A 19,852-nucleotide genomic window follows, 5' to 3' on the forward strand; every position below is an offset into this window, starting at 1 on the left:
GCTTTTAAAATTGCCATTATTCTAGACTGAAATGCAGAATGATGAATTGGAGTACTGGTCATAGATATGTTTATGGAATACTGGTCAACATTATATTTCAGTAATACTGATTACTGATCATCACCATCTTTACATTTTTCCTCATCACCGGAAAACCTCAGGTTTTCGTATTGAGCCTATTGCTCCCCTTCAAGTTCACCAATTACATTGTGGTCAACATTGCTATGACATTACATTATTTCTCATATAAAAAAAGCATTGCATTTTTTGCCTTGAAAAATTACATTTTTATTAAATCTCATATTTTACTGTAAAACATGCTAAACACTAAAAGTACAAAGTCAGAAGTATAGAAAGTATAATAATGATACAAATAATAATAATATGGATAGCATACAGCACATGTGAGAGTGACGTGTCACTTTTGGATTCCCAGAATCACTTTCAGTTTCACTGATCATTTCAGTTTCGTTGCCTGATGACAGATTCACTTTGTTATCACTGCTGATGAGAGGTGTTTCTTGTGAGATGCAATTATGAGGCTAGGAGAAGATGCATTTACACCGTTGCCCAGGTAACGCTTGGCCCTGATGCTTATGCAAGCATGCCTATACTGTTCCCTGAGTAACACTTGGCACTAATGCTGCTGGCACTTTTCCAACCCAAGTAAACCTTGCGTCTTGTGTGAGAAGTGTCTATACCATTGCCAGAGTGACAATTGGGACTAACGCTTTTAGCACTGTTTTCACAGACCATGTGATACTCGGGTCTAATGCTAAGGAGGTTAAATTTGCTTCTGAGGGCATCATTGCATTCCAGATCACTAACACTGATGATATGGTTCTTTCTATTATGTTTATATTGTTTAAGAATAACATCTTTTGATAGGTAACAATGTGCAGAATAGAAAACATTTTACTGGCCTTCGTAATAGTTTCTGTATGCTGTCTAGATGTAGAGGGTGATGAGTCCACTCATGAACAGTGATTAGGCCACTGTTAAACATTGTGTACTTTAGAATGGTAGAAAAAATTATGCTTTTTAGCACTGGTATGGCACCTGATCATTTTAAGATTACAAAGCCCTACAAAGGGTGGTGAAGTTGGCTTGGTGTGTTCCTGGACCACCACTTTCTTCTGTTCAGGGCATACATCACTTATTACTATAAAATGACAAAAATTGTTTAAACATTGCAGGTTCTTCTAGTCACTTTTTTACCTCCTCTATTATGGCAAAGTATAAAATACAATTTTGTATAATGTTCAAACATCTTGAAATTAATTAATGAAAGAAGGAAGGAAGTGTATTTTTGGAGTACTATGTTTTATCTTCAGTTTACTAACTTTTGTAAAGTTTAGCATGATAAATATTATAGTTGACTCCTCACAATTGTTCTACTTTTGCTATCTGTAACCCAGAGTATTGATCTTTGTCAAACATAACTGTTCCTGAATTGTTTACAAATTCTAATTCAGTGTTTTTATCTATCTTATCTATCTATAAATAAATTTAGGAAAGTGACAATTCTTGCTTTTGCCCATGTGCACTATGTATATGTCGTAAGCTAAAGACTGTTTACTTAAATAAAATTGTTTTAATTTCATAGGTACATTTCTCAGTCCTCCAAAGCAACATATATCCGCACGATCAAAGCTTATTGAACCCTTTTTTAACAAGTAAGTAGAGTTTCGGTAATGTGTTTCTTATTTTTTGTTTAATTTTTCACTTCATTTGCTTAATCTGCTTAATCTTTCCAGTCACTTTAGAGAGCTGACAAGTGAAAGTACAAATTCCCTAATTTTTTGTCTGGAAGCAATTTAGAAGAGCTTTTAAGATTAAAATATAGGTATTTCTTGTACATTTACTAATCAATAACTTTTGCTGTCTAATTATATGGGGAGATGCAGTTGAATGACTTTTGATAAACTTTTGAAAACACTAGATATATTTTTTAATAAAGAAGCAAATAATTTTTTTAAATCACTTTGGTGTAAATTAATTAATGTGGATGATGTGTTTTGTATTGCATTATTTACATGTGTGTTTTTTTGGTTTGCGCCCACCATTATCTATCGTCTATGGAGGAGGAACAAAACCTTTAGGTTCATCAAAAATTACGATCTCTGGTTTTCAATGAATCTCGACATTATAGGGTCCCCGATACTGAAAACACTGATATCTTGATGCCGTGTTTGTGTGTCTGTGTGTCAGTTTCTTGAGGACGGTCTACAGCTACAACAGCTGGACGGAAAAATGCCAAACTCCAGACTTAAGCCTGCTATGACATGACGTTGTGCTGATTAGTTTTTGAGCCAAATTGTGTATGAGAAAGAGGCACTTTAGAGGAACCTTCGAATACCATAATTCTGCAATTAATTATGAATTCTTCTCGTCTGTCGTAATCACCCATTTTATTATCAGAAAGATCAGCATCAAAGCGGTAAATAATTACTGAAATGTTATAGAATAGTCCGGGTAACTTGGTTCCTAGGGTGAAAAGCCTACTGACCCTCATGTCCACATTTTTAATTATTGATATAAAAATCAAAAATCATTTTTGTTAATACAGTAAAAAGGATCAGTCTTGGATTAAGTGACTCAAGTTCAGTGATGAGTTCTTGCCACCCTTGTAGTGTAAAATAGAGATTTGAATTTGGTTTGGGTTCCTGTGGGACCTATCATAAATGTTGGGGCCTGTTCATTTACCTCTGGGTATTGATGAGCAATCTGTGTTGAGTTTGTGTGATGAATGCGGAATGACAGAGACTGCTTTTTATGTTCAATAAGGTTTCAGTGAAAAATCGTGTTGCTTGGGACATAGACAAAAATATTACATTATACTGTAGAAGCTGTCATGTTTGTGTGTTCAAAGAAAAAAAGTTATGATGTTATTTTTAATGATGTCACAAAGTTTTTAAAGTACAACAAGAACAAATCCAGAACCGCTGACTTGCTGTAATGTGTTAAAAAAAAGTCTCGTCCAAACCAGTGGACAAAAGAAGAAAAACCCTCTTTACTCGCATCACATAATCCACGTCAGTTATCCAGTTTTATGCCCAAAACGTGATTTTTTTTTTGCCAAAATAATGTTAAATATATAATTTTGGAATAATCCACGCACATGATAAACAGGGAACTAAAACATTCTGGGAATGCCTTTTTCAACAGAAGACCGGGCTGTTGTCCAATTAATGAGACTTTTTATCTTTTTGGCTGATTTTGATTATATTTACCAAGGGAGCCAATATTAGTGGAGGACAATGTAGTGTACAAAATCACACTGATATAAAAAAAACGTAAACAGTTAACCACAAGCATAATAAATCATGGGTCATCATTGTAATTACAATTCTGATGCCTAAGGAAAGGTCACTGGCACATACTGTACCTACATTGAGAACCCATCCCATAGACAGCACTTCATGCTAAATTATTGGGTGCCAAGTTGCTCATTGTCTTTCTTTTTATATTAATACCAACTTACATTTCCAGTTGACAAAGCATGACTATACAAACTTTAAGGTAATGTCTGCCTAAATGCAATATGTAAGGTACTAAAGTCCATTCCATTGGAAATTTACCTGCAAAAAGAAAATTTATTTGAAAATTTAAAATTCTATTTTAGTGTGTTTTGTTTTTTTTATTCAATACCAAATTACTTGTTTAATAAGGGCAGCCAAAGTTATTTGGTTCTTTAAGTTTTAAAAATGGCAGAAGTAGTCCTTTCAAAACCAGTATTTCATCAGTATTCTTCCTTAATGGGTGCTTGTATCCCTGCGATTTTTCACAAATTATACATTTTTATGTAAAATATGTACAGATACTTTATTAAATTATGTATCTTAGGATAAACATTCAGGTTTGAGCCATTTAATGGTGTGGCCAAATAGGCATGTCTGCATACCTTTAGTCAAATGGTTCCTGGTTCAACCTCCGCATAATACTTATTTTGTAGTTGTTTTCTAGTCTGTTAAACATCGTGTGCTCCCGCTATAGAAACAAGAGTGTAAGTAAACAGTTTCATTTTGAATGTTTTATTTTGTTACTGCTGTTTTTAAATTGTAAGAAATTCTACTGTGTTATACTGGAATGTGTTTTTACTTAATTGTATAAATTGGAAGCCGCACATTATTTTGTATCATCCTTTGAATAAAATGTTACAAATGTCTTTAGGTTTTATGAAGAACAAGACTTCACCCCAAATCCTAGGGAAAAAAGAGTGTTGCAGTATTTCTATTAAATTTCACCTTGCTTAACAAGTATTGCAGCTTTTAGCCTAGTGTTGCAAATTTGTTTATGCTGAAGATGTGTTGTGTTATGTGCTACAGACCAATAGTTGTAATCAAGTTATGTTACTTTTCAGATTGTTCCTCATGAGAGTCATAGATATCCCTTATCTCAACTTAAGTGGACCTGACTGTGAGTAGATATTTTTGACTTTATGATTGAGTGTCCAGTACCAACAATTTGCTCAAACGATGATTGATTTTGTTTAATAAAAATAGACCACTTAAATTTAATGAGTAATGAGCTAATTTTAGCTGTTGAGCATTTTTCAAATGAAATTTAACTTTTTTCACTTTTTTGCTTTGTATATTAGAAAATGATTTGTACTGTTGCTCTATTGATTTATGTACGTATTGTCTTTAAATGTTATCATGTATATCTTAATGATGAAAGAATCAAATAAACAAGCTGGTGTAATTTGAATTACATGCTTTTCTCAGTCTCTATAGATTCCCATGTAGAAAGTGAGAAAGTATAGGAAATCCTTGTACTTAGTACTAGTACTTATCCCTTGTAATATCGTTCTTATTTCCCTAACTTACATGGCAGCTGCACAGCAAAATATACAAACTAATATTTTAGAATGATGAAACATGTTTCAGCCAGTCTCTGTAAGATTGTGCAATGATGTGCTTTCGGCTAATGCAGGTAGGAAACTTGCTTAAAAAAGAGAAAGTCCTCCCAAAATTGGATGTTTTCTATCATGCCTTGTAGAACTGTATTTAGGAAACTCCCATTAAAAGTGCTTTCATTTTCATTCTTTACTTTGCTGGAGACAGGAAAGTGATCAGTATTTTGTGTTTTTTCTGTGGGATTTGTGGCTTTTAATTTAATATTAGCCTATAACCATTACTCCTGCTGTGTCAAAATGTTGACACTTGATTACAGAAGCACAAGTGTAGGGACATTTTAAAAAGCTTCATCTGGCTTGCTTTTTTTGTATCTTACTGCCCAAATTCCATTTGATCTCTCTGGTAAAGAGCTACTGTAAAAGTGCAGTCTGAAAAATACAACCCTCTCATGATAAGATGCAATACCCACCTATGAGTAAACCTTTCTTCTTAGAAAGAGGCAGCCTTAGAGCCTGTAGATCTATGCTTATGTAGTTATAACTCTTTGAATTTTCTGTCCAGAGCACATTGTAGACCTACTGTATATGGTAGAAATGTCCACTTTAACATAAACAATGGCCAGAACTACCTATATGTCTTGAGATTAAATTGTGAAGTTCATAGAGACTTCTTTCAGCATCTTCTGTTCTACCTTCGGGCTGGAGAAGCTTGTAGTTGTTTGAAATCTCCTACACTTGGTGACAATCTTCTGAATAGTGGAATGGTTGTTGTTTTTAAATACGTTCCCAGAGACTCCTGGGCATCTATAACTTGGCCTCTGAGAGCTCTTTTGATACATTCATGAGTATAATACACAACATCAAAGAGCAAGCCAAAATAAATGCTTGGGGCTTAAATGAGATTGTTTCTACGAAGATCCTCTCTAATGATATTATGATCACTTGCACCTGGTTCGAAGTTTTGGTACCTACCTGAAGCATTAGTAATTATTGATGAGAACTTACTTTTTCCACATAAAAAGTTATAGCTCTTACTATCCATCCATCCATCCATCCTCTTCCGCTTATCCGAGATCGGGTCGCGGGGGTAGCAGCTTAAGCAGAGAGGCCCAGACTTCCCTCTCCCGGCCACTTCTTCCAGCTCTTCGGGAGAATCCCAAAGGCGTTCCCAGGCCAGCCGGGAGACATAGTCCCTCCAGCGTGTCCTGGGTCTTCCCCGGGGCCTCCTCCCGGTTGGACGTGCCCGGAACACCTCACCAGGGAGGCGTCCAGGAGGCATCCTGATCAGATGCCCGAGCCACCTCATCTGACTGCTCTCGATGCGGAGGAGCAGCGGCTCTACTCTGAGCCCCTCCCGGATGACTGAGCTTCTCACCCTATCTTTAAGGGAAAGCCCAGACACCCTGCGGAGGAAACTCATTTCAGCCGCTTGTATTCGCGATCTCGTTCTTTCGGTCACTACCCATAGCTCATGACCATAGGTGAGGGTAGGAGCGTAGATCGACTGGTAAATTGAGAGCTTTGCCTTACGGCTCAGCTCCTTTTTCACCACGACAGACCGATGTAGAGCCCGCATCACTGCGGATGCCGCACCGATCCGCCTGTCGATCTCACGCTCCATTCTTCCCTTACTCGTGAACAAGACCCCGAGATACTTGAACTCCTCCACTTGTGGCAGGATCTCTCCCCCAACCCTGAGAGGGCACTCCACCCTTTCCGGCTGAGGACCATGCTCGGATTTGGAGGTGCTGATTCTCATCCCAGCCGCTTCACACTCAGCTGCGAACCGATCCAGAGAGCTGAAGATCACGGCCTGATGAAGCAAACAGGACAACATCATCTGCAAAAAGCAGTGACCCAATCCTGAGTCCACCAAACCGGACCCCTTCAACACCCTGGCTGCGCCTAGAAATTCTGTCCATAAAAGTTATGAACAGAATCGGTGACAAAGGGCAGCCCTGGCGGAGTCCAACTCTCACTGGAAGCGGGCTCGACTTACTGCGGCAATGCGGACCAAGCTCTGACACGGTTGTACAGAGACCGAACAGCTCTTATCAGGGGTCCGGTACCCCATACTCCCGAGCACCCCCACAGGATTCCCGAGGGACACGGTCGAATGCCTTTTCCAAGTCCACAAAACACATGTAGACCGGTCGGGCAAACTCCCATGCACCCTCCAGGACTCTGCTAAGGGTGAAGAGCTGGTCCACTGTTCCGCGACCAGGGAAAACCACACTGTTCCTCCTGAATCCGAGGTTGACTATCCGACGGACCCTCCTCTCCAGAACCCCCGAATAGACTTTTCCAGGGAGGCTGAGGAGTGTGATCCCTCTATAGTTGGAACACACCCTCCGGGCCCCCTTTTTAAAGAGGGGACCACCACCCCGTCTGCCAATCCAGAGGCACTGTCCCGATGTCCATGCGATGTTGCAGAGGCGTGTCAACCAAGACAGTCCTACAACATCCAGAGCCTTAAGGAACTCGGTATCTCATCCACCCCGGGGCCCTGCCACCAAGGAGTTTTTTGACCACCTCGGTGACTTCAGTCCCAGAGATGGGAGAGCCCACCTCAGAGTCCCCAGGCTCTGCTTCCTCATTGGAAGGCATGTTAGTGGGATTGAGGAGGTCTTCGAAGTACTCCCCCCACCGACCCACAACGTCGAAGTGAGGTCAGCAGCGCACCATCCCCACCATATACGGTGTTGACACTGCACTGCTTCCCCTCCTGAGACGCCGGACGGTGGACCAGAATCTCCTCGAAGCCGTCCAAAGTCGCTCTCCATGGCCTCTCCAAACTCCTCCCATGCCCGAAGTTTTGCCTCAGCAACAACCGAAGCAGCGTTCGCTTGGCCTGCGGTACCTATCAGCTGCCTCCAGAGACCCACAGGACAAAAAGTCCTATAGGACTCCTTCTTCAGCTTGACGGCATCCCTCACGCGGTGTCCACCAACGGGTTGGGGATTGCCGCCACGACAGGCACCGACCACCTTGCGGCCACAGCTCCGGTCAGCCGCCTCAACAATAGAGGCACGGAACATGGCCCATTGGACTCAATGTCCCCACCTCCCTCGGGGCGTGGTTGAAGTTCTGCGGAGGTGGGAGTTGAAGCTACTTCTGACAGGGGACTCTGCCAGCCGTTCCCAGCAGACCCTCACAACACGTTTGGGCCTACCAGGTCTGACCGGCATCTTCCCCCACCATCGAAGCCAACTCACCACCAGGTGGTGATCAGTTGACAGCTCCGCCCCTCTCTTCACCCGAGTGTCCAAGACATATGGCGCAAGTCCGGCGACACGACCACAAAGTCGATCATCGACCTGAGGCCTAGGGTGTCCTGGTGCCAAGTGCACATATGAACACCCTTATGCTTGAACATGGTGTTCGTTATGGACAATCCATGACGAGCACAGAAGTCCAATAACAAAACACCCGGGTTCAGATCGGGGCCATTCCTCCCAATCACGCCCTTCCAGGTCTCACTGTCATTGCCCGTGAGCATTGAAGTCTCCCAGCAAAGCGAGGGAATCCCAGAAGGTATGCCCTCTAGCAACCCCTCCAGAGACTCCACAAAGGGTGGATACTCCAAACTGCTGTTCGGCATACGCACAAACAACAGTCAGGACCCTTCCCCACCCGGCGGAGGGAGGCCACCCTCTCGCCCACCGGGTAAACCCCAATGCACAGGCTCCAGTGGGGGCAATAAGTATGCCCACACCTGCTCGGCCTCTCACCGGGCAACTCCAGAGTGGTAGAGAGTCCAGCCCCTCTCAAGGAGATTGGTTCCAGAGTCCAAGCTGTGCGCCGAGGTGAGTCCGACTATATCTAGCGGAACCTCTGACCTCGCGCACTAGCTCAGGCTCCTTCCCTTCAGAGGTGACATTCCACGTCCCAAGAGCCAGTTTCTGTAGCCGAGGATCAGACCGCCAAGGTCCCGCCGGCCACCACCCAACTCACACTGCACCCAACCTCCTTGGCCCCTCCCATAGGTGGTGAGCCCATGGGGAGGAGGACCCACGTTACCTCTTCGGGCTGTGCCCGGCCGAGCCCCATGGGTGCAGGCCCGGCCACCAGGCGCGCCATCGAGCCCCACCTCCAGGCCTGGCTCCAGAGGGGCCCGGTGACCAGCGTCGGGCAAGGGAAAGCGTCGTCCAAGTTTTATTCTTCATTAGAGGTTTATTGAACCGCTCTTTGTCTCATCCCTCACCTAGGACCAGTTTGCCTTGGGTGGCCCTACCAGGGGCATAAAGCCCCGGACAACATAGCTCCTAGGATCATTGGGACACGCAAACCCCTCCACCACGACAAGGTGACGGTTCAAGGAGGAGAGCTCTTACTATCTAACTTTGAAAAGCACATATGATGCATCATATTTTATAGTTTATTTGGGTGGAGGTAATGTTTGCACAACCCTGAATTAAATAAAAATTCTGCTTTTGCTATATGAGCTTATGGACAGAAATAGAGATGTACAGTAAATTGGAATTAATTGTGGCCCATAATGTAATTTTAGCAATGCAGATTGGGGCAGATATTTGAGGAGATGAACCTAGGATTTAAATTACAGTCTTTACAAAAATCTAATTTTTTAAGGTATAACTCACTGCTTAACAGTCGTAAGAATGTGTCTAGTGGGATAAGCTCTCCTTATGTGTGAAGCTGTCCCTAGATCAGACAGAAGAAGATTACCATCATTGGGGGAAAAACTATTTCAAAAATCACAATTTAATACCCTTTGAGAAACAAAAAATCAGAAATATGTTGCTTATTTTCCATTGTTGTTGATGAAAACAGGTACAAAATAAAGGTTTTGTTTGTGTGTCCAGACTTGCATAATTCAAACAGTATTCAGATTGCTAATGAAGCTGCAAATGTATAGTTGTTTTGATATTATTAATTCTGAAACCAATTCATGATTACATACTAAGGAATGGTTTCCTGTCTTATTTCTTTACCCCATCTAGTGCAGCCAAAAAGGGATCATGTCTTGTATGTCACATTTCCCAAAGAATGGAAGACCAGTGACCTGTATCAGCTTTTTAGTGCTTATGGTAACTGATTTCTTTTATGTTTTTGTAGCTCTGTTCCACTGTATGTGTATTTTCAAAGAGTAAAATTGCCATTAGATGAACATCTCTAAGCAGGTCCATTTGCATGTTTGAATCTTTTTCATGTGGTTTAGCAGCTTATAGTTAAGCACAATCTTTAAGAAAAAATAAAAAGAACTGCAATTGTACTGAATGCGTACAAATGAAAAACTGTAAACATTTAAAAAAAAAACAACTTCTAAAATCTTGTTTGTAAGGTTAAGGAATTGACATATACGTCTTTTTAAAATTTTTTTTTAGGTTAATTGGCAACTCCAAATTAATTTTTGTGTGTGTGTGCGCAATTGTTTCCCAGGTAGTCTCCCCAGGGTTACTTTTTTTTCCCCCCATTTTGAATGTGCCTAGATTTCTGTCATCATCCCCACCCCCCATTTGTTTAGCAGTGATTGGCGAACTCCATGAGTACAGTGAAATCATGAAAATGTTTTGGAACTTCGAACTTGGTGAAATCATTTGAATTCAATGGGGAAAGAGGAACTGAACTAGTTTTGAGTGGATTATATTATAGTGGATGCAATGGTCTGTTATGTGTACCTCAGGCCTGGAAAGGAGTCTGCCAACTGTGCTGAATCAATTATTATGGCCAAAAATGTGCCACCGTGCCTTGAAAACAAAAGATCCGGTCAGAATGATAACCAGAAACAAAAAACAACAAAATGACCATAAACTAGTAGTAATAAAGGAAAAGAATATATATTTTTTATACTATGTATGTATATATGTATATCATTGCACTCGCAGATTTCTAACCTTTGGGGAATACAAACTTTATGATTAGACTGTGCCTTTTGCACAAAGTGCAAGCCGATCTTCAATTGTCACATGCTGGGCACATATAAGAGAAGGGGTGTGGGCTAAAAACAGAGCAGTGTGAGTCAAAACAAAGTGAAATAATAATAATGAAAGATTTATTTCTATTTACAAGGCATTTGTTATTCTAATGGGAGAAGAAAATCTGGCAGCTGGCAAGTCTTTTTATTGACTATCTGTGCAGATTTTTCACACTTTTTTTTTTTTTTCTTTCATCAAAACGACAATGCTTTGTAAATAACATTTGTTGTTTCACAAAGTTTTGTGTGTTTTCTGACTCTGGTTGGAGAAGGGATCAGGTTTCTTTAAGGTTTTAATTGATGCCTCTTTTAAGGCCAGTTATGCATGCATTTGGCCCATGCCCCCCTTCTCTTGTATAGATTGGGTACGTCAAGTGGCCTGGGGCTCCAGCTGCTGGGATATGAAGATCCGTTTGCGATACTCCATACTGGCACCTGCCTGCTGTAGCTTCAGAGTACCCGTAGATAATGTATCCATATCAGCTTATGATGCATGGGATCAGTGTTAAGTACTTGGTTTGGGGAATGAGAGTTTGCTGAGCCCGTCATTCACTACCTGATCTGAACTGCATAGTGAAGGGCATAAATAACTAATCCAGCAGTTAATACACAAAGTACATTGAATTTATGCAGAACAACTAAGTATTTTCATAATATTGTCATTATGGTCAGATAATGTGGCCCTCTAATGAACATGCTGCAAGATTTTTTTATTTTTATTTTAATGCATGCCACGTGCAGATCCAATGTAGTGACTTTAAGCTTGTATGAGGGAGATTGGACAGTGATGTAAAATGAAGAGTATACTTCCAATAAGCTCTGATGTTGCACTTACCTTGCAAAGCATCCTGTGGGGCTGGTGGGGAATAAAAAGAAAGTTTGTCTTAGCTGGCCACAGAGCGAATTTCTAGGAAAATATTCAGTTAGCAAAGGCGCTAGTGAATATAACATATTTACTACGTAAAACACTTTAATTGATTTTGCCGATTAACTATAGTTGTTAGTTTGAGAAGTAAAGAACAACACTTGGTAACAACAATATAGAATTATAGGTGTTTCTTTTTTATTTCAATTTCCCTTTCTGTCAAAGCAAAAGAATAACTTTTTTTTTTTTTCAGTAAAATGTTGTTTATTTTTTTAAAGACTTAGTATAGCAAGGTCATACATTAGTTGCAGGTTTAATAAGAATACATTGTTTTATTGACTACAATTTTTATTATCTTCTGAAATACTAAACTTTCTATCTTGCAGGTAATATCCAAGTGTCATGGATTGACGATACGTCTGCATTTGTGTCCCTAAGCCAGGCAGATCAGGTGCAAATCGGTAAGAAAGTAAAGTTTAACTGAACACTTCAATGCATTTACTGTCCTTTTCACTTGGCCATTAATCTTTAAAAGGTAAGCGATCAATGGTTTTGTTTATGAATAATTTCCGAACTATATATAGATAATTAATATTTTTTATTGAATATAGTGGTGAAAAGAAGTGCTTCTGTAATGGCAGTATATTGCAGAAGGTCTCTTTCTTTACCATATAGTTGAAGTAATCACTTAATGCATGTTTTTGTCATTATTGACCTTAAATTATATGCCCAAAAATCAATGGCTATTCTACTTATGTAATAAATGAGCTTCAAACAGCTGAATAGTAGTGAGTACAACATTCCAAATTTTTAAAAGTATTTATATGACTAAAAACCTTTGCTTACACCAGTATCAACTAAATAAAGCTAAAATATTTGTGCAGCCAGCATGATTACAAAAAATATCACACAACACTATCAGTCCCTTCTGTGGTGGTGGTATGAGTTATAATTAACAAGACACCAGCTGAAGAAAAAAAAATATGTATATAATTAGTATATATATATATATATATATATATATATATATATATATATATATATATATATATATCCCCCTGAGCTGTATTTTTTTTTTAAATATTAAGAAGAGTACATTTCTCTAGACTTAAAGTCTTATTTACCGACCAAACAATCTGCATATACTCTCATAGAAGTTTGTGCATAACAATGCATAAAGATGCTTAAAGACTACTTGTCACATAGGCAATATATTTCCTGCCTTTTACACACATCTGTGACCAGTCATAGATAGCTATACATCACTGAAAAGATCTGAAATTAAGCTATCCAATGGTAATGAGTCTTTCACTTTACCTGAATGGTATCTTTGATAAAAGCAGATTCATTCAGCTGCGCTGCTCACCTTGGAATATACATATATGCAAATTGCATATTTTATTAATGAAAGTGAGCAGACAACATGGAAGCTTATACAGTGGCATGCAAAAGTTTGGACACCCTTGCTTAAAATGTCTGTTACTGTTATTATGAATGGTTAAGTGAGCAGAAGATGAACTGATCACTAAAAGGCATTATGTTAAAGATGACACATTTCTTTATTATTTTAAGCATGATCACATATTTATTTCCATCATTCTAAAGCAAAAGTCTGGGCACCTGACATGGTCACCCCATATGACAAATATCATAGCTTGTAAACCGTTTTGGAAGCCAGCTAAATGTTTTTCAGTTCGTTCTTTGGGGTATTTTCATCCTTGCAAAAGGCTTCTGATTCTGCAAGATTCTTGGGCTGCCTTGCATGCACTGCTTTTTTGAAATCTATCCACAGATTTTCAATGATGTTTTGGTTAGGGGACTGCAAGGGCCATGGCAAACCATGCTTGTGCCACTTGAGGTATTCCATTTTAGATTTTGAGCTATGTTTTGGATGATTACCTTCTTGTAGGACCCATCCTCTTTTTAACTAGTTAAGCTAATTAAGGTCTAAGACCTTAGTAAAAGTTAATTGAGACCCCGGGTATCTTAGGGTGCCCAAACCTTTGCAAGGTGCTCCTTCTTTCACTGTACAATTTTACAAAACAAAAACAATACACTAATCTTTCATAAAATGCTGAAAAGAAATGTTTCATCTTTAACTTAATGCCTTTTGGTGATCAGTTTGTTTTGTGCTCACTTAACTATTCTTGGTAACATACATTTTAAGCATGGGTGCCCAAACTTTTTCATGGCACTGAAAATTATTTGAAAGAAGACACTCTTAGGTATTTACAAATATTATTGATTTTGATTTGATTTGTGGGGTTATTGTAACCTACACAAACAAATTTGAAATATGGTGGTATCATGCTAGCAAGATACCACATTCATAAGTTGTTTATTGTAAACATTCTTCTCAGATGTCACTCCAAATACTTGTTTGCATTTAAGTAATTCAGGCAAGGATGTATTTTTTATTTTCTAGCTTGAAGTCTTTTCATCATTAAATATGAAGACACTTTTTAAAGAATTATGCTTGTAAGACTCAAGACCTGTATCTTTAATTACAGTGCAGAAAAATTTGTGTTTTACTTTATTGTAGTAAAATAAGCGCTGAATTACATTAGTCTTGTCCTGAGTGGCCTAAGCTCTTATTTATAGTACAAATGCTGTTTATAGCAAACTTTGGGCAAAGTTTTGAGGCATTTTTTTTGGAACAGCAAGGTGAGTACTGTATATGTTACAATATCTTTTAAAACTTTTTTCCATTGGTTGGTGAAATTCTAGTGTTGATAAATTAATGCAAACTACACTTTATCACCCATTTCAAAGATTTGTAATGTAACATCTATAAAAATTGCCATTTTAGCATGTATTTTCCTATAACTGCTTATCAGTTTTTCACTTGATCTGTTCATCTGCAGCATTTTTTAAAGTTTGTTTTCTCTTACCTTAATTTTCCAAATGTAATTTAATTAAGATATTGAATCCTCATGAACACCTAATACAGCACAGATTAGTGCATTCTGTGTTAAAAGTAAAGATGTAATTTTATACCACAAATAAAGATACGGTATGGTCTGACAGGAATTCCAAACAGTGTGTTCATTTCCCTGTGTTTTAAATTTGCTTGTAAGACTTTGTATCTTTAATGCAGATTATAATTTTATATATAGCAGAGCAGTCTTTCAACAGCATATATTAAGCATTAAATGCAAAACTATTTGTATGGTGACACAGTTCTTTTTGCAGTAGAGTAAGCTATCAGCGCATGCTCTCAACCTTCTCCTCCTAAGAGAAAAAATGTTTCAGAGTTTTGCTATGAGGTTGCAAAAGGATTTAAAAGCATTAGCATATTCAGATAAAAGTTTTTGTCAAAGTGTAGGCATTTTTGAAATTCTGCATGTTCCATATGAGTGGTTCATTATCAGAACTGTAACTGTCCTGTTAATGGACATGTGATAGTCACACTGTGTACTGTTGAATCATGGGCTTCTTTCACTTGTGACAGTCATTCACCAGCTGTGCTTTGAAATAAATAGACATGTAAATACATTTCTGAGTTTGCAATTGACTTCTATTTATTTATTTTTGGAGTAATGACTGGTTTAACTGTTAGAGATGTTTTGTACTGTTCCATTATGTAAAGAATACATTTTGTTTGTTAAGGAATTATTATAGCCTAATGCAGGCCTATGGTGAATTAGACACACATAAGACTTTGCAAAAATAAACCTAGAAAAGACATTCCTATCCACGTTGGTGTCCACCCAAATGATCACATTGCTTACAGCTCCTTTTTCCCCCTCCTTTTTCCCCCTAAATGATGCAGCCATGATACTTCAGTGCTTGCTGCATTAATTCTGATTTAATTCAGGACATTATATGGTTGTCGCAATACCAAAATTCCAATCTTTAATACAGTACTAAGAAAAGCTTTGACATTTGATACCACTTTCAATAACTAGTACAGTGTATAATGCAACTCAAAATGTTTTAAATGAATTGCAATTCTATAAGCATTAATTATTTTTATTGATGAAAACAAGTAGCAATTTTAGTCTTTAAATATAAATACTTGAAGTAGTGCTATCTTTTGTAAAAGATAAGAGTAAAGCTCTGTAAACAATGAAAAGAAAAGCTGGATGAAGACAAAAGCTGTTGCTGAGGTAGTTAAATTAAATGTTCCAAATGTGATTAAATGTTAATTGAATAAATATTACAATAGACATAAACCTATTAAAACAAACATTAAATAAACATTAATGTGGTTGTTTGTAAACAATTGTTCAGAAAAGTAACACACAAACAGACCACTAACCCACTTTTGAAGGCTTTGCATTTTTGTGTAAATAAACTGTGATGTCTTTGTAACTTCTAATTGTTGGGCTACAATTGAGCCATGACATGCTAAATTTGTGCTCTGAAGCACTGCTGGAAGTACATGATCACATGGACGAGTAATATATGAATATATTCAATTGAGCACTGAAAAGTTATAATGCCTTTTTATATAGTAAATGTGATGAAATATAATTTTAAAATCGCTCGTAATAAAATAAAAGAAAGTAATACACTATGGCAGCACACTTCCTGGTTTAGATTTAAAAATTGAAGTTAAAAACCCAGGGAGTGATGTAGGTCTAGTGCTCAAGAGTGTTAACCATGAACAGCACAGAATAAAACAACAGATCGGTTCAGAAGCAAATAACAGATAAATCCAAAGCCCCCTAACCCGTCTTGCTCCAGCCTCTGTGGTGCACCACACAATTACTTGCTGCCCTGGTGTGCCATGTCGTTGCGCTGCACTATGCCCCGCCTTCCTTTTGATAGGTGTGAATTCCAGACTACGTCAAAGTAATGTGGGGAGATAGTCCTCTGTGTAGTTCCAGTGGTGTTGAAACAATAAAGGGAAGGTCTATGAAATGAACATTTTTCCACAACTACAATAGGGAGTGTGACCAGGGGGCAGCCCTCTTTATCAATTAAGCATACTGGTGAGGTCTCCGATGCTGCTGAAGCAGTCATCTTATTAACACCTTTGAGTGGATACAAATGGGACTGCAACTCTAGCTATACCAGTTGATAGCCTATGGGGCTCAATTGTCGAAAGCCACAGTGAAATTAAGTTTGTAATGTACACTGTAGAATCAATTAGTTAATGTAAAATTTAAAAAGTTAAAATTGATACCTAGTGATGTTTTGATACATTTGACAACACTGGGACATTACATTACTCTTGCTTATGACCATAATATTTGCCCATGATATTTTCAAATGCAGTGTGACTAATAAGCAGATAAGCACTGGAGAGCTTGTAGAAAACCTGTGTAAACTTAATTTGATATCGTATGACCCTCTTGTTAACAGTAGATCTTGCATGTACAGTAATTACAAAGATTTTCTGTATGGTTAACCTGTGATTCTGAGATAATGTACACTAAGTTTATTATGTCCTCAAAGAGTGCATGCAGGCTGTTTTCACACAGGGATGTTTAAGTGGTCTTTTTCATGTTAAGAACTATTTAATGAATAGTTTTATATGTTCCGAAAGTTTGATTTTTAAACCATGACAAATGATTTACAAGGCTATGTCAGTGCTTGTTAAATGCTTATCGCCATTTTTGGAACATGCATAAGTTCTTTTGTATAATAAAATAATCACCAGGGGGTGCTATATACCAAACAAAAATTGTATGAGAATCTGTACAGTAAAGTGTACATTTTAAAAAGAGAAATCCCAATAGTGGATATTGATTACATTATACATACTTAATTGCAAAGTGATTTTTTTGCAATCAGAATTGAATCTTACTTTGTACAGAGATGACTTCCTTTTTAAGAATTGAAAAAATGGCAGCTTGCAAAGAAAATTTTCTATAAACTTTAGAAGAGAAATTTAATATGAGGCTAAATAAGATTTCCTTATTTCCAGTCAGCTTGCTTTTGTCCCAACTCTCCACTCTCACCATCCTCTTATATGTGACTCTGATTGATTACAGCCAATCTCGAAATAATTTGGGATGTGGAGAAATCCTTAAACTCTTTAGCTTTTAGTCTTTTTTTTCTTAGAATTGAATGTTTCTTGCTTCCATTATAAAGTTATGTACTTGGTACTGTAGCCAGCAGAATTGTTTTACTGACTTTTTTTTAAGTTTATTTTTATATGACTGATAGCGGCATCTGACTGGCAAATCAAATCACCAATGCATTTTATAAAATCCTAAGCAAATCTGTAAACATTAAACCATTTGGATGGACTAATACCTCCAGTTACCTTGCTGTTTCAAGCATTTCCAGGTATGTTAAGTGTTGCTCATAACTATAAAAAAATGAAGACTGGAAAAACAAATAGTTAACTGGATTTATTCACAAATGACAATGAAGAGGAGAATGGCTCTTTGACCCAGTTTGTTTACTTTATAATACGTTTTATTAAGCATTGACCCAGTTTCTACATTTCACTATAACAAATCATGCAGGTATTATGTCTGGAGACAATGACTGTCTCAAAACATTTGCAGAAATTTACTCAAAGTGCCAAAATGTAGCCGTCACTTTTTTTAAATCTTGCGTGCCTCACCAGAAAGCTGTCGGGCACTCCTATTTGCAACAGGAGGCGTGTGAAATTCCTGCGCTTAGCTACAATTAGTTTAACAGGAGTGTGCGGTTGGTTGAGGGAAGGCAGCCTGTTCAGTGCATCATAAAGAAAGTTTGAATGGGAAGTGCACATATACTTCTATGCAGTGAGATTCGGGTGCTGGACAAGGAGAATGTCAGTATGTTGATGCTTGTTTGGTCTTGTGGGCAGCGTTTTTAAGTGGGACCAGTACAAGCAGCACTCAAAGCTTCAAGAGTACCCCCTATGACAATATCATATATATGCGCACAGACCTCTACCTCTTCATGTAAATGTAATGCTGAATTGGGAGGAGGAACAAGGTGTTGACTAAGTTGAGTAACTATAATATTTTTTTTATTTTTATAAAGTCAGTGCCATTGTTCCCCTGCATGCATATCACATATTAGGAGCTCGGAATACTAAGCAACATGCATTACCTAGTGCTGCCATGTGTGTTGAGTTGCAGCAGTCTGTGGGACAACAAAATTACAGTGTCCTGAGCTAAAAAATGCACCACATCCTCATCCAGTGTAAACACTTTCCACAAGTATCACTCAACCCAAGGACACATACCCCTCCACCAGCTAGAGGCAATGATATCATACATCGTCACTGTTTTGAAATAATGATGTGAACCTTTAAGATCACACACAGACCTAATTTTAAATGAAATGTTGAGCCACAGGATTTAATTTTAGTCACAGTATCACCAGGAAGATAAAACTTTGTATCCAATATTCAATTTGCAAATATTGCATTTTTGAAAAATCAAGTAATATGACATATAGAAAGCAATGATTCACATTCATTCTCAAATTATATGTTGGCTATTGTGAATCGTGGGTTCACGCTTCACAGATCCACCTATTTGCGAGTTTGTCATCAATAATTAAATAGAAATTATTATGCAAACTTTGTGGCATATTCTGAAAAAAACTTAGGTGATGCTGTTGCAGCACTACTTAAATCGTAGCAACCCCGGGAGTACATTATCATCAGGCAGATTCAGCAGCTGCCACAACGGCTTCTGTGTGAAACAAGATGACTGTGCTAGGTTTAAAACTGAGCTATAATAAAAAGCCTGTAGGATCCCAATCAGCGGTGTCTTTTTTGTTTCAGCACTTCACTGCACAATTGGAATGCAATTACACCAGATTTCAGTTTTCTCTGGATTTATGTTCTTTTATAACTACACCACCACCATCTGCATCAATGTAACTGGACTGTGTCATGAGTGTCCTATCGTTTTATGCTTGGTATTTTGATGGTTTTCATTTGTATCTGTAATATTAATCATTTTTGTCATTTACTACCTTAAATATACACACATTTATGTTAATAAGTTACATTTTGTAAAGAAGGTACAATTCATTAAACGACTGCTGCACTACATACTTTATCTGGTAGACACCACACATTTTTGTCTTGGCAGCCAGCCTTGTACACATGATTTGCTTGTACAGTGATCATTCTGTCTTGCGTTTCCCACAACTATTTATTTGCATTTTGTTTAGTCCAATAAACTTAGAACATTTTGGGCCCATGATTATATAATATATTTGTGGGTTTTCTCATTCCCTGGGCTCCTAACCCCCACGAATTCAAGGGATTACTAATATCTCTTTAAATATA

At 38.1% G+C, this 19,852-nt stretch overlaps 1 protein-coding gene across 1 annotated transcript in view; it reads left to right on the forward strand.

Moving 5' to 3' along the window:
• parn (poly(A)-specific ribonuclease (deadenylation nuclease)) overlaps positions 1-19,852 on the forward strand; it is a 108,969-nt gene that overhangs the window by 44,135 nt on the left and 44,982 nt on the right. The window contains exons 18-21 of the mRNA XM_039776546.1: positions 1,607-1,676; positions 4,364-4,419; positions 9,820-9,906; positions 12,045-12,119. Of these exons, the coding sequence (XP_039632480.1) occupies positions 1,607-1,676; positions 4,364-4,419; positions 9,820-9,906; positions 12,045-12,119 (288 nt within the window). The remainder of the gene's footprint in view (positions 1-1,606; positions 1,677-4,363; positions 4,420-9,819; positions 9,907-12,044; positions 12,120-19,852) is intronic.

The sequence above is a fragment of the Polypterus senegalus genome, chromosome 13 (genome assembly GCF_016835505.1).
Source record: "Polypterus senegalus isolate Bchr_013 chromosome 13, ASM1683550v1, whole genome shotgun sequence".
Classification (NCBI taxonomy): domain Eukaryota; kingdom Metazoa; phylum Chordata; class Cladistia; order Polypteriformes; family Polypteridae; genus Polypterus; species Polypterus senegalus.